This window comes from Lissotriton vulgaris, chromosome 1_2 (genome assembly GCF_964263255.1).
Source record: "Lissotriton vulgaris chromosome 1_2, aLisVul1.2, whole genome shotgun sequence".
NCBI lineage: Eukaryota > Metazoa > Chordata > Amphibia > Caudata > Salamandridae > Lissotriton > Lissotriton vulgaris.
Window position 1 is genome coordinate 84,005,082 of NC_141686.1, and position 12,319 is coordinate 84,017,400.

Below are 12,319 nucleotides of genomic sequence, written 5' to 3' on the forward strand. Positions count from 1 at the left end.
TAGACCCTGCATCTTTCCTTAAGGGATTTTAAGTGAGATAGGGACTGGGGTGTTGCCCCGAGCAATTAGCAACGGCTGAGATTAATTCAAGCATTCCACCACTTTTTAGGTCGAGGACCTAAAGGCTGCGCTTGCGCAGTCCGGGGAGGAGATTTAATGATTCTTAGTAGGGCTTTAGAACCCGCCTCCCTGGCCCGTCTCTCCTCCATTGGCTGGCTTCCTAAACGGAGGCCAGCCATTGGAGGAGAGATGCGTCACTCTAATTTAGCTCCGTCTTTTTTGGATTTGGGGGCGTATGTTTTGCTGTTCAAGCATTCCACCACTTTTTAGGTGGAGGACCTAAAGGCTGCGCTTGCGCAGTCCGGGGAGGAGATTTAATGATTCTTAGTAGGGCTTTAGAACCCGCCTCCCTGGCCCGTCTCTCCTCCATTGGCTGGCTTCCTAAACGGAGGCCAGCCATTGGAGGAGAGATGCGTCACTCTAATTTAGCTCCGTCTTTTTTGGATTTGGGGGCGTATGTTTTGCTGTTCTTTAGACAGTGACGTCGTCTGTCACTCAAAACAGCGAAACCACGCCCCCGAATCCGAAAAATTCGGAAGCTGCCGGGCGCCATTTTTTCTAGTCTGCGGTGAGGTGAGGATCGATCGTCTTATGCCGCAGGACCCTGCCGCCGCCTCTTCTACCCAGTCCCCCACCCTCCTGTCCCCTGGGCGCCCGGAGATCACTGCTGCTGCTTTTATTGCAATTGGTGAGTACGATCAACCGTGGGTGGCTATTTTTAATGCTATGTGTGTCTGTCTTAAAGCCTCTCCAAGCTCGTGCAGTCTCTTTTCCGATTGCCAGGGACTGCTGTCCAGGCTCCTGCACTCTTATTTCTGCGGGTCCGACTCACTGCGTCTGAGGGAATGGTCTGCAAGCACGGCGTCTCTCCAGGGATCTCAGTGCGGTCTCTGTACAGCGCCGTTCACTGTCTGTGCAGAGCGCCTGTCCCAGCTCCTGCGCTCTCTGTCGGGTCCTTCCCAGAGCCCTGTGCCTGCTCGGAGCTCCCCGCGCTTCTGCAGCATCTCTGTGGCTGTGCCTCCTCCTGCTCTGCTGTGCTCGCCTCTGCCTGTGCGCCGTCCCCTCTGCTGACACTGCTGCGCTGCTGCTGCGCTCCGTGCTGCTCCTCCTCTGCTCTGTGCGGTGTGAGCTGTAACCCGCCCAGCCCCGGCTCAGGCACAGCAACTCACATCAAAAGCAGCCGAATTAGGCTGAGATTAAAGCCTTTGCCGCCTTCCAATCAAATGGGACCCCGAGGCGATTGGAGGGTCAAGGGGATGTGACGTCCCCCTTCCTTCTGTATGTGTGTGTGTGGAAGAGCCTCCCCCTCGCACCGCCTCTCTGTCCACAGGGGACGGGCTGGCCTTTGTTTCTGTGGTTAGTGACTCCCTCCGCCTCGCTTCTCGGAGACCAGCACAGCGCGCAGCATAGAAGATAACACAAGTATGGAGAGACCTGGCTCATGTCCTTTGAAGGTTTGGAGAAGGTAGGGGCAGGGCAGAATCATTCATTTCAGGGGTAAATATGGTACTCGTGGCCGAACTATCAATAGTGCAGCGCAGGGGTGGGCAGATCTTTTGTCAGTTTATTGGCGCAGAAGCATTTGTACCAGGGAGGACATTGATTAATAGGCAGCGACCATCTCGCTGTGAAGGCGACTTGTGTGTCTTGTTCTGCTGAATGAAAGGGTAGGGTGCTGTGCTTCTAAGGAGTATCCGACCGGCTGAGGGGGGTGGTCCGTGAGCAAGCCTCGGAAGGCGCCCATCGAGGCCCCTTAGTTTGGTAATGCCACACGAAGGAGTTGTATGATATTGTACTGCTGAACTTTGAAGGATGGTGTACTACTGTACATTCATATTGCCTATACATGACTGGTTTGTGAGGTGACATCATCAATGACATCACTGACGTAGCAAGCACACTTGCCCTGCACAGTCAGATGACAGGTTGCTGCAGTTCTACTGACGAACAACCCTTGCTCTGGCAAACATTAAAGGCAGAGGTAAGGCCGCAGTACCACTGTCCACGTGTTGATGAGGACAAAGGAAGCTTCTGTTTACTGACAGTCCTCCACATCCTCACAGGCATTCAAAGCAGTGGTGTGGCTGGAGTACCATTATCAACATGCAGATGTTGACCCTCCCAATGTGTGGCCATGAAAGGCTGGTGTAGTTACACTTCACTTGAGGCACCCCTTCCTACACACTAAATGTAGTTGTATGGCTGCAGTGCCGTTTACATTGGATGCCCCTACAGATGACGCAAGTGTATATACGTGGCTGCTGTAGTCTGCTGCTCTTAATTCATAGATCCCCTCGTAGACACAAAGTGCAGTTGTTAGCCTGCAGTACCAGTCAACATAGACGATCTACACGGGAATGATAGTGGTTGCTGCAGTTACACTGACAAGTAATATCTACTACTTATTGCAGTCGTATCATGTAGTAAAGAATGCTCAATTCTTCTCTTATTGCATATATTTGTATGTGAAAGGGCTTTTTTGGGGGGGCTTCAGTGGCATCAGGTGATGACGCAAGCCAAGCTGTTGAAGTTGTTTGCAAGGGAAACAGTGCACTTGGAGCTTTGTCGTTTTACATTAAGCATTGTAACCAAAAAGCCCATTTTGAGTGACGTTAAGGGATTTCCTTTATCTTATTTGGTTACTTGCCGATCTTAGAAGACTACCTTTAGTCCTGTTTATTTTTTGGGTGAGTTCTGATTTAATTCATTGCCCACTCAGCAGAGCTCTGGTTCCCCTTACTCTCAATCTCTCTGACCTGAGTTTATTGGGCTCAACATTTGACTGTGTCCACAGGCTTTAGATGAAGAGTATAAACCCAGAGACCACAGGGCATGTCATTTGGAATAGCTATGCAGGTTCTGGGCAAAGGGCACTGGGTGTATCCTACAGTCATGTCTCGCACCCTCTCCGCTTGACCCCATGGCATGCTTTCCTCTAGTGGGCAGTCTTCAGCTGTGCCCTCCAGGCTTCATGTAATAAGCATGGCCTTCATCATACCAAATAAGAAATGTCTGGTGGACCAAGCTTTACATCAGTTCAAATTTGTGTTAAAAATGATCCATTCAGCAGTTTTTATATATGAGAAACTCTGGTACCTCTAATTGCTATTTACCAAATACCACAGAACTCTGTCATTTTTTTTTACCTCCCTTCCATCTTTCTGCCTCCTTTTAGTTTTGTGTTTTTGCCAAGGCCGCTTTTTTACTTTCCCGTTATTTCTACCAAACTCTTTTGTGGCATTTTAGCTGCCTCACGGTGTTTGGCAACACAATTCACGTTAAATTCTGCTTTGCACCCAGACCCATTCTCAAACTCCAGCAAGCAGCTACAGGACTGCATAAGGGAGAAATCCGGGTTATGCATGAGCACCTATCATTGACATCCTTGGTGTTAAGTGCCAACTGCTTTTGTGCTAGCAGTGTACAGACTCCTAAAGCGGTATACATGAAGCAAATAAGAAAGGATCATGTTCTGGGGTGTGGGCATGGGCATGCCCTATGGCATGGTACTCTTAACACCCACCCACCTCTATGAAAGATTATAAGCATGGCATGCTTATTGGCCACAGCAAGGATTCAGCTGCACATCCTTTACCATCAAGCTATCCCTCTATTTTGTACTCCAGGTAATGTGAATACTTGTGTGGCTAGTCCAATAATGGTGATCTCAAATATCTCATTGTTTGTTTCTACTCAAAACTGAAGAGCACATTCGCTCAGGGGCTGCCTGCACCTATGTAAGGGAGTCATCACATGAACCAATAAAGTACTATGTCACTGTAAGTAGGACCCATTCAGGCCTAGTTCAAATGCTGTCATATTTAACTGCCTACAGCTGTTTGCCAGTCATGATCTTTCTGTTTACAAATTGTGTGTGTTTTTGTGTACTGGTCTAATTAGTGGAATAGAACTGAACCAAGACTACAACTCCCATAATGCTTTATTTTGTTTACTAGCAAATCATCTCCAGTCATCTTAAAGTGCAAATATATTTTCCAACTCATATAATTATGTTATGGTATTATTAATCACTTTAATATTTTTGACATAAGTTGAAATTATCCCATGATTTAGGGGTATCAGTCAACTGTATTTCCAGCTCCGTTGTTCTGGTTAATGTGTTCTTCTGGCAGGTGTGACTGTTTATTTATAGATATATGGTTTTTGACCGTTGAAATACCAAATATATGGAATATCCAAAATGTTTAGATGTGTTCTCGCTGTGCTTGCTTCCCTGCCCCCTGGCTGTGCTTGCTTCCCTGGCTGTGCTTGCTTCCCTGGCTGTGCTTGCTTCCCTGCCCCCTGGCTGTGCTTGCTTCCCTGCCCCCTGGCTGTGCTTGCTTCCCTGCCCCCTGGCTGTGCTTGCTTCCCTGCCCCCTGGCTGTGCTTGCTTATCTGCCCCCTGGCTGTGCTTGCTCTCCTGTGTGTGTATGTGGCTCTGGGTGTGTATGTGTATGTAGCTCTGGGTGTGTACGTGTATGTAGCTCTGGGTGTGTACGTGTATGTGGCTCTGGGTGTGTACGTGTATGTGGCTCTGGGTGTGTACGTGTATGTGGCTCTGGGTGTGTGTGTGGCTCTGGGTGTGTGTGTGGCTCTGGGTGTGTGTGTGGCTCTGGGTGTGTGTGTGTGGCTCTGGGTGTGTGTGTGTGGCTCTGGGGTGTGTGTGTGGCTCTGGGGTGTGTGTGTGGCTCTGGGGTGTGTGTGTGGCTCTTGGGTGTGTGTGTGGCTCTTGGGTGTGTGTGTGGCTCTTGGGTGTGTGTGTGGCTCTTGGGTGTGTGTGTGGCTCTGTGTGTATGTGTGGCTCTGTGTGTATGTGTGGCTCTGTGTGTGTGTGTGGCTCTGTGTGTGTGTGTGTGTGGCTCTGGGTGTGTGGCTCTGGGTGTGTATATGTGGCTCTGTGTGTGTGGGGGGGGCTCCGTGTGTGTCTGTGTGTGTGTGTGTGTGTGTGTGTGTGTGTGTGTCTGTGTGTGTGTGTGTCTGTGTGTGTCTGTGTGGGGCTCTGTGTGTGTGTGTGGGGCTCTGTGTGTGTGTGTGGGGCTCTGTGTGTGTGTGTGGGGCTGTGTGTGTGTGTGTGGGGGGCTCTGCGTGTGGGGGGGGCTCTGCGTGTGGGGGGGGCTCTGTGTGTGGGGGGGGCTCTGTGTGTGTGTGGGGGGGGCTCTGCGTGTGTGTGTGGGGGGCTCTGCGTGTGTGTGTGGGGCTCTGTATGTGTGTGAGGGGGCTCTGTGTGTGGGGGGCTCTGTGTGTGTGGGGCTCTGTGTGTGGGGGGCTCTGTGTGTGTGGGGCTCTGTGTGGGGGGCTCTGTATGTGTGTGTGGGTGGCTTTGTGTGGGTGTAAATGCAATAGGTCATGCATTTGCGAGTGATTAACCTATTGGTATTGTAAATGGCAATGCCATTTATTTAACAATTTAGCTATTGGCAATGTAAATGACAATGCCATTTATTTAAGATTTTTAAAAAAATAAAAAAACAAATGTCATCAGCAGTGCCAATAGCTCTACCTTTAATAATGCTGAGACCATTGCATTGTAAATGCTTGTTGTTTTGCTCAGTGTGAAAGGTGTGCCTAGACCTGTGTCTCGTATTTACTGATACCCAGGACGCACGCTATATCTCTGGCAAAGCCTCAACATGGCCGAAAAAGCATTGTGTGCGCCACCATTTCTAGTGCTGAGACTGCAAATTTTCGCTTTGTCAGCCAAACCCTTGCATTGGCTCTGCATGAATCATGTAACCCATCTGTGCAGACTGTTGCAGGGCCAATACAAGAGTTTAAATGGCCTATCTTGGGAAAGCAAAAAGGTTTGAAGTTGTTTTGACTGCCAACTGTACATAGTTTCTATCTCAAGGGCGGAAATATACTGAGCTGCTCAAGTCACTCATTCACTCTTGTATTGTTTCTTGTTGAGTCTGATGAACAAATAAGGATTGAATTTTAATTATTGGGTTGCATATTGCAACATTTTGTAATTGCCAATGTAACTGTTTTTTCCACCATACTACCCTGTGTAGGTGGAAGAGCTTATGATGGCGATGGAGAAAGTAAAGCAGGAACTGGAGTCAATGAAAGCAAAATTGTCCTCTACTCAGCAGTCGCTGGCTGAAAAGGAGGCTCACCTGACCAACCTTCGAGCCGAAAGGAGAAAGCACTTGGAAGAGGTGCTGGAGATGAAGTAAGAAAGAACAGTTCATAAATATTGTTCACGCTTTCATGCTGTGTTTTCTGAGCGCTGCGTTTGAAGACGAAGGCTGAAACTGTGGAGAATGTGGAGATGCTGTTTCTTGTACCGTACTGTACAACAGTGAGTGCTTTGGTTACACGACCTGGGATCTGGCATGTTTTGCTAAATCTTGCCCCGTGTGTGTTCCATCAGACTACCCCTGCTTTCGCTGACTCACTGAAGCCCTCTCTGCCCCCGACACCCCTGGTAGTTTGTGTAAAACGGATTTCCCGCCGATAGCTCTAGCTTAAAACTTTGCCCCAGACCAGGTCAGAGCATGTATTTTCCCTCAGTCGTTTGTTGACGCGCAAAGGGTCTTGCTCTGCGGCCTCCGGTCCCTCCCCAGGTCATGACCTTTGTCAGTTACCTTTCTGGGAGGCGAGGCCCGCATTGTTACTGCCAAATCGGGAATTACTAGACACTGTTCAAGAGTCTCGATCGTACATTTGCGATGGCATGAGAATTCGAGCGCAGCCATCTGCAACGTATGGGTAAAATCGGCTTGGTGCTGCTTTCAGATCCGAGGGCCCGGCCCAACTCTTTCATTGTTTTTATATGTTCCCTTAGTGGCATTCTCACACCCTGGGAGCATCGGTCTGCGGCTGCTGATGCGTTTACACATCCCTGCTGTTGTTTTTTCGGCTCCCCTGCCACACTCACAGGAAGTCGGGGAGAAAATCAGGTATTAGAAAGAGCAAGGATGTCAAGCCAAGAAACACCCATGGGGTTGTGATGTTTGTGCTCTTTTTAGAATTTACTAGACGGTCTTTGCTTTCTGGGTGTTTTGTTTTGTAGTTTTATATAGCGAGAAATCGACCCAAAGGTGTCAGAGCGCTTTACATGACATATTAATTTTTGTTAGATATGGGCAGATTAAGTGATTTGCTCAACATCACAGGATGTTGAGCGTCCCTGCCAAGGCTCGAACCTGGTTCATCAGCTTCAAAGTCGGCCGCTCCAGCTGCTAAGCCACACCCCCCCTTGCAATGAAAAAGAAAAACGAATGAAGCATGAACATTTACGTGTCTACTTGCTCTTTGTTTCAGAGATAATTCGCCCATTGTAATTTTGTTTACATTTCAAATATTTTTGTTAATGGTCTTAAAAATAATAATGGAGGTGGAAGAACTCCTGAGGGAAATGAATTGTGCATAGTGCAGTTTTCTGTTAAGAGCAACCTCTTTCTTTACGAATGGAAAACTTCCCTAACCCATTGGTAGCAAGGAATCACGTAAGGCCCCTTGGTGGCATAACCTACACAAGGTGTTTGTCTTTGAACAGGCAGCTTTAACCTTATGACAACTTCCATTGTAGTCAACACAGGTGGTGAACCCTCAATTAGCATATCATTACCCTTTAGTATAATGGTTTCTTCATTTAGGAGCAGGCCCAAATAGTTCCAGAGGGTATTACAAGCTTCAGGACATGAAAACAGTTAAGTTGTCTTTCATGAGGGATGACTTCAGTGGTTTTTCAGCAGGCAGCACTGATGGTTTGAACCAGGTAGCAGGCTCATGGTTGTTGGTAAACAAGGTCAAAAGCTGTACTGCAAAGAGGTTCTGAGTTATTTGGCAATGTCACACTCCACTGGCGGCTGTGAAGTTTGATAGCTAGGGAATAGCTGTTGGGGGTCACAGAATGGTTATTCCAATATTGCTTTTATGGGTGGGTGTCTCTAGAAGAATGGTAAATTAATTGATTTGATCTTTATAGATATCTGTGTTAACTACTTCTGGTGGTTTTAGCATTCCATATAGGTGGGACATTTTTTAAGTGATACTTTTTTGATGGTGGTATATTGATTGAAGCTCAGTTTTGCTGTGATAAAGAGAATAATAAGCACTTCACGTAGCAGATAGTGGAGTGAAATCGTTATGTGTGCGGATAAGGTGGTCCTGCATCTGGTGCTTATGATGAGGCAGGGTAGGGCTGGTTGGGCAGCTTTAAGCAGTCCCAAGCCGAATCAACGTAGGCTGTTTACAGTTGAGCTCTAGCTCAGTCAGTCAACATTCTTTATTTGTCTCGAACCAGATATAAAAGCCATAAAAAGACATAAAAAACCAACAATAAAATATATTCTGTATAAAAAAGAAAAACGCAGTTAAAAATACAATTCATCTATTTGCCAGGAACAAAAAGTGCATATAACAAAGAAGCATAGAATATAAGAGCAGCCCTTTCAGGGAAAAACTTGAAATAAGGGCATAAGATCCCAATAGTACAGTCATATCTTGTGAGAACAAGGTCTTCTGGGTGCCCCGTAATCTAGGGTTGGGTAGAATAGAATGTTTAATTCTGTCAATGCAATGGCTTTTTTTCAGCGAAAAGGTTTTTATTTACTTAGAGTCTAGCCCTCCTAACCTCAGAAAACTGGCATTAAGCTGTAATGGTTGTTTATCAATTAATAAAGTGAACAATATCCTTCGGTCGAGTGTGAAAGCCAAAAGTTTTATTTGTTGGGTATGCATCTTTTCTTGGAAAGTCCAGTGAGTGGTAGCTGGATAGTTTTGTTAATACTAGTAAGGACAGTCAGTAATAATGTCTTCTTTGCAGCGTTGTTCTTAAGATGAGGTGATGTATCAATTACTGGGGAAGCAGGCTATAGTGATTTGCAGACATCATGGAATGCACTTCAGCATTGTCAAGATGTACAGAACATTTGGTGATGCTCTACCATGCTGCTGAGTCGTTTTTTAGGTCTCGGGCCTAGCGTACACTGCGCAGCAGTGTCGCGCAGCGAGAGTCCTTTTCTCTGGGTTTAGAAAATAGACCTGGAAATTCCACGCAGCTCGTGCGTGTTATTTCCTAGGTCCATTTTCATTGGCCTTTGTGTGTGTGTATTTTTAAAACAGAACACGCAATAGGCCATGGATGGTCGCGTAGCTCCGCCCATGGCCTATTGGTGTCTGTTACGTGCACCAAAGGCCATATATCCTCAAGCCTCGATAATTGAAGACATATGCTGGCAGTGGCACGCGCACCACTTGCCGGCTTTTTTGTTGTTGTTTTGGATCCATTTCACGGCGCAGACACGGGCAGACAGAAGCACTGGTACAGGCCATCAATCCCAGCAGTGCGAGGCTGGTGCCGAGCTGGATAGGCTGTCCGCCTCCTCCTAGAATGAAGTGTCTCACTGCCTGCCAGGGCGACGTCCCTGAACCCGCCGCAGCCTGGAGCCAAGGATTACCTGGCCGTGCACCAGCAGAGCCCCGCCGGCTTCCGGCCGCTCGTCCGTCCTGTAAAGTACGGGGATGTAGTTGAACGCCCTCAATCTGCAGTGTCCCTCAGCCCTCCAGTTCAGCCCCCTTCTCGGCTCTCTCTCCACAGAGTCCCTCTGCCCTCCACTCCCTCTTCTCTCTCGTCTGCTCTCAGCCCTCCACTGCTCTCTCTACATAGAGCCCTCCACTGCCCTCTCCTCTCTCGTCTGCTCTCAGCCCTTTCTTTCCTCCCTGGAGAACCGGTTCTTCTATTTGGATAAGACGCTCCTGACCGCCAGCGGGTCTCGGGCCTGAGAGACACAGGGACGATGTTATGGCTGATGCCATAGTCACAACTGGTCATGTACATGACAATTTCCGTTTTGTGTCCCTCGCACCCCACATGCACCCCGAGCTCTTAAAGTGCTTTTTTTTGCAGTTAGAGCAGGTTGATTCAAACGCATTTCAGGCGTCACTATTCTGTTCAATGCATTTATTTTATACAGTCTTATTAGATGCGATTTCACCCAAACATTACATTATTCAGCATTTTAGAATATTGGAATAGTTTGTACTATCTTTAAAAGATGCATGCTAGAGGAGGTGGGGGCATTGGGTGGGGCGGGGGCCTTTTTATAAGAAAGTACAGTACACATTTATTGAGGGGGCGGGCGGGGTCTGCGGGGTTTCGCCAACCGAAGGTGGTCCATAAATTCAGGATGTTTTTGCCCCCCCCCTCCCCATTATTGCCCCCACCCACCCCTCCCCCCACCCAACAGCCCAACGACCAGAAGACCATGCTCGGAGATGGGAATTAATGTCCAGATTATTGGGGGGGGGACATACAGTCTTTCACTTACCCTCCATGTCTCTGATGAAGCAGCTGAAGTGCATTCTCGGAGCTTGTGCGTCTGGTCTTGTTGTGTTGCCACTTTGCCTTGTAAGTGACACAGTCATGATCAATTCTGTTTTGGCCTTAAGAGAGGGATGTTGCTGCTGAGTTACACGACTTTGCATTTGGTCGTGTTGCGTGCACAACATGAGCTTAGTGAGTGCACAATTGAAATCACAAGGGAATTAGTCACGTCACTACACGTATGGTCTTCGTGCGTTCACCCTTGTGCACAACGCGCCTTACGTGAGTTTGCATTTTTGATTTGTTGGATTCTGTTTGTATGACATTGTCTTGGAAGTGACACAGCTCTTGTGTAAATGGACCAACATTTCGTTTGATTTTCCCAAGAAAAGACAATGATTTGCTTCACTCCCCGCAGTTTCTGAAAGCACCCGCACATCGGTACAGCCGTGTGCAAAATACGACACACACATCGAAACACAAGCACATAAGAGCACAGACACGCAAATACACCAGGGCATACATAAGCACACACACACATGCACACTCCACACAATAATGCAGTTCTATATTGATATGCAAGTACACACGCAAACACAGATATAAGCCCACACATACATAGATACACACACATATAGGCACTCACACGCAGCCCACACATTTGCACATTATTGCTTTCAGTCACACAAAAACGCACACTCAATGCCACACAGAAACACGTAAAAGTTTATATAGATATGCTACTTGGATCCATGACACACGGCATACACGCTTTCAAGCCCACATACACACACGCACATGGATCCGTGCACAATGTGTCACACATACACACACGCGCAGACAAACACTCCCACCGGGTCACACCTTCATCCCTGCTCCTGTGCTGCATGGATTATTGTTTCTTTCGCTTCGGATTGCACGCTGTTGGCATTTAATCTGAAAGAATAGCGCCTTCTCGTTAATTTTCCAGACACCACCACCCTTGCCGCGTTTCTCACTCTTTCACACCCAGGCGGCTGCACTCCACTGTGTTTTCTCTCCATTGTAAGCCGGCCGCACTGCTACCGAAATATTACACCAACCACGTCTTCACTATTTCCTACTCGTTTCTGCTGTGTGTGCTCTGTTGTCTGTTCACTACAACTGAGTTTTCAATAGACTTGTGCAAAAACGTTACAATAAAAGGTGCGCACCTTTTATCTTGGTGGCTTCTTTTCAGCTCTCTCCTCCCAGAATGAAGTGTCTCATTGCCTGCCAGGGCGACGTCCCTGAGCCCACCTGACCCGCCGCAGTCTGGAGCCAAGGATTATCTGGCCGTGCACCAGCGGAGCCCCGCCGGCTTCTGGCCTCTCGTCCATCCTGTAAAGTTGATTCGAACAGAAGGCCCCAAAATATGCTTTTCCCAGAAGCCTAAACAGTTTTTTAAATGTCACTAAACATATGGACTCGCGCGACCTAGGTAATTCATCAGAGTACTTCACCTATACATCAGTATCAAGGAAACGGATTTTGTCTGTCTCCATGCCTCCTCACTCCTTTGTCAACAATGCTCCGGGCGGTGTCATTGGCCAAGCCGGTGCTGGGTGACGATCAGCGCGTTCTGACTCTCAGAAGAAGCCGTACGGGGCCAGCAGCACCGGCGGCCGGTCTGCACGGGGTCAGAGCGCGCGGCGGAGGAGGTGAGCACCAAAGGCGCTGGGCCGGGGTACGTGGCGTCTAATGCCGGGGTACGTGGTGATGGGGATGCCATTTGTCACCGGTCCTGACAAAGAAACAACAGGACCTTCACTCCCAGCAGCACATCGCCCACACTCGCAAGCCCTCTGCTAGAATGTACTTGCCCGGGCTGGTTTATTGAGGAGTGAGAGATGTAAAATGAACTGCGGGGGTTCCGCCTTCTTTCTGGCTCCTTGTACGCTCTGCCCGATCCCCCTTTCACCTTTCCTTTCTGTTCCCCTTCCCATTTTTTTATACTCCTATTTTTAT

General features: G+C 48.1%; 1 protein-coding gene across 12 annotated transcripts in view; it reads left to right on the forward strand.

The window, feature by feature from the left end:
• ERC1 (ELKS/RAB6-interacting/CAST family member 1) overlaps positions 1–12,319 on the forward strand; it is a 2,439,553-nt gene that overhangs the window by 1,781,379 nt on the left and 645,855 nt on the right. For all 12 annotated transcript variants that reach the window (XM_086952855.1, XM_086952857.1, XM_086952853.1 and 9 more), the window contains one exon: positions 6,072–6,232. In XM_086952855.1, the coding sequence (XP_086808981.1) occupies positions 6,072–6,232 (161 nt within the window). The remainder of the gene's footprint in view (positions 1–6,071; positions 6,233–12,319) is intronic.